This window comes from Castor canadensis, chromosome 1 (assembly GCF_047511655.1).
Source record: "Castor canadensis chromosome 1, mCasCan1.hap1v2, whole genome shotgun sequence".
Lineage (NCBI taxonomy): Eukaryota > Metazoa > Chordata > Mammalia > Rodentia > Castoridae > Castor > Castor canadensis.
In genome coordinates this window covers 142,413,269-142,415,474 of record NC_133386.1, presented here as the reverse complement: position 1 = coordinate 142,415,474, position 2,206 = coordinate 142,413,269, and the positions used below count along the sequence as shown (strand labels likewise).

The window sequence follows — 2,206 nt, the reverse complement described above, 5'->3', positions numbered from 1 at the left end:
GTTTTTTCTCACATGAGTACTTGGTTACATGGTGAAGGAATTTAATGAGATGATGAATACTGAAGAGGATGAAGTAAAGTGATAAAAACTTAAACTTTGCCCTTGTTATATCTGAGATAACAATGACTTACTGCAATTGACTGGGAATTGATCTGTGCATCCATAGCTAGAATAGAAGCCTGGCCTAAAGTCATAAATTTAGGATCATTTACATGCAGAAAAAAAGTTAGGAGGGCATTATGCATAGAAAAAAAATTGAAAATATAGAAGTAATTTTGAAAACATAGTGGTGAAACTGAGCATAGAAATGGGTGGTTACAAAAAGGATATAAAAATAATATACTTGTTATTGCTGCTTGTTCATTTCCTATAATTTAGCTCTGAAATTGATCTTCAATGAGGAAGATTTTGGTGAGAGTAGTACATGTTTGATTGTGGACAAGAGTAATGTAAAACTAATTCTCAAAATTGGATGCCTATTTGAATTGCCTGAGAGATAAAAAGAAAAAAATGCTCATTCCCCAGCTCTGTTTCCAGAGCTTGAGATTTAATGGTGTGACTTGAGCAATGCAGTTTTTAAAAGCTTCTCAAATAAAGCTAACAAATATTGAAATTTGACAATCTTAGATCTATAGAAAGAAAAAAATATCATGTGATCATATAAGAGAGAAAACCCAACAAAAAGCAGGAGTGGAAGAGCATGGAGCTATGGGTCTCTAGAGTTTAAGTGAGAGGTTCAAGTAACAAAGAGAAGATGAGTACCTGCAATGATGTTAGAATGTAAGCAAGAGGGGAAGACTGCTCAAATGTAGTCAAAAGGTGCCACGACTTGCATAAAGGAGAATAAATTAGTAGGGGGGATAAGGTTAAAAAGAAGACTTCATTATTGATTTATTTTGTCTCACTTAATGAAGATGGTGATGGCTAAGAACCAGGAGAAAGGAGAAAATCATTTCCCATCATTATAAAATAATTTAAAACTCTGTAAAGTGTGTGGATATGGAAAAATGAGAAATAATGTCCAAAAAGGAATCAAAGGCTTTCGTTGGGTAAAAAGCTAGAGCCCTTGAAAGTTCTGGGGATAAGGCCAGATATATAAGATCTGAAATGTAATCTTGTCTTTCCTTACCTTTCCATGGATTTTGATGTTGGATCCAAAATCATTGTCAGTTTTTTCTTGAGATATTGAGTGCACCTTATTCCACTGTCTGACCTCATTTCACTCTGGTTGTATTTCCCTAAAAGTCATTGAGAAACCCTCATGAAAAGCTTTGGGACTAACATCTCAAGTACTACCAGCTTCATACTAACAGGCTTTCCAGAGATGAAAAATCTTGAGCATTGCCTGGCTGCCCTCCTCCTGCTGCTTTATGTTATCTCCATCCTAGGCAATTCCCTAATTCTCTTCATCATAAAGGAGGAGCAGAGTTTGCACCAGCCAATGTACTACTTCCTGTCTCTTTTGTCTGTCAATGACTTGGGGGTATCTCTTTCAACATTTCCCACTGTACTGGCTTCTATGTGTTTTCATATCACAGAGACTGCTTTTGATGCCTGCCTGTCCCAGATGTTTTTCATCCACTTTTTCTCCTGGACAGAATCTGGGATCCTGCTGGCCATGAGTTTTGACCGCTATGTGGCCATCTGTAACCCCTTGCACTATTCCTCAGTGCTCACTGATGTCCGTGTGGCCCACATGGGGCTATTCATCATCATACGCAGCTTCTGCATGGTCTTCCCACTTCCCTTCCTCCTGAAGAGGCTGCCCTTCTGCAAGGTCAATGTGCTGATCCATTCCTACTGCCTGCACCCAGACCTGATACGCCTGCCCTGTGGAGATACCACCATCAACAGCATATATGGTCTATTCATTGTCATTTCTGCCTTTGGTATAGATTCAGTGCTCATTCTCCTCTCCTATGTGCTCATTCTGCACTCCGTGCTGGCCATTGCCTTCAAGGAGGAGAGGCTTAAGACACTGAATACATGTGTATCACACATCTGTGCTGTGCTCATCTTCTATGTGCCCATGGTTAGTGTGTCAATGGTCCATCGATTTGCAAAGCATGCCCCTGAGTATGTTCACAAGTTCATGTCCATTGTCTATCTCTTTGTGCCTCCAATGCTCAACCCAATTATCTATTCCATTAAAACAAAGGAGATCCGCAGGAGACTACACAAGATGTTATTGGGCCCTAAGTTCTAA

General features: G+C 39.4%; 1 protein-coding gene across 1 annotated transcript; it reads left to right on the top strand.

The window, feature by feature from the left end:
• Positions 1 to 1,261: 1,261 nt before the first annotated feature.
• On the top strand, positions 1,262 to 2,206 carry LOC109675022 (olfactory receptor 51I2-like). Its single transcript, XM_020151861.2, has one exon. The coding sequence runs from the start codon at positions 1,262 to 1,264 to the stop codon at positions 2,204 to 2,206; it is 945 nt and encodes a 314-aa protein (XP_020007450.2).

Coding starts and splice junctions, on each gene's coding strand:
- LOC109675022 (XM_020151861.2), top strand. CDS start 1,262: ATGAAAAGCTTTGGGACTAACATCTCAAGTACTACCAGCTTCATACTA.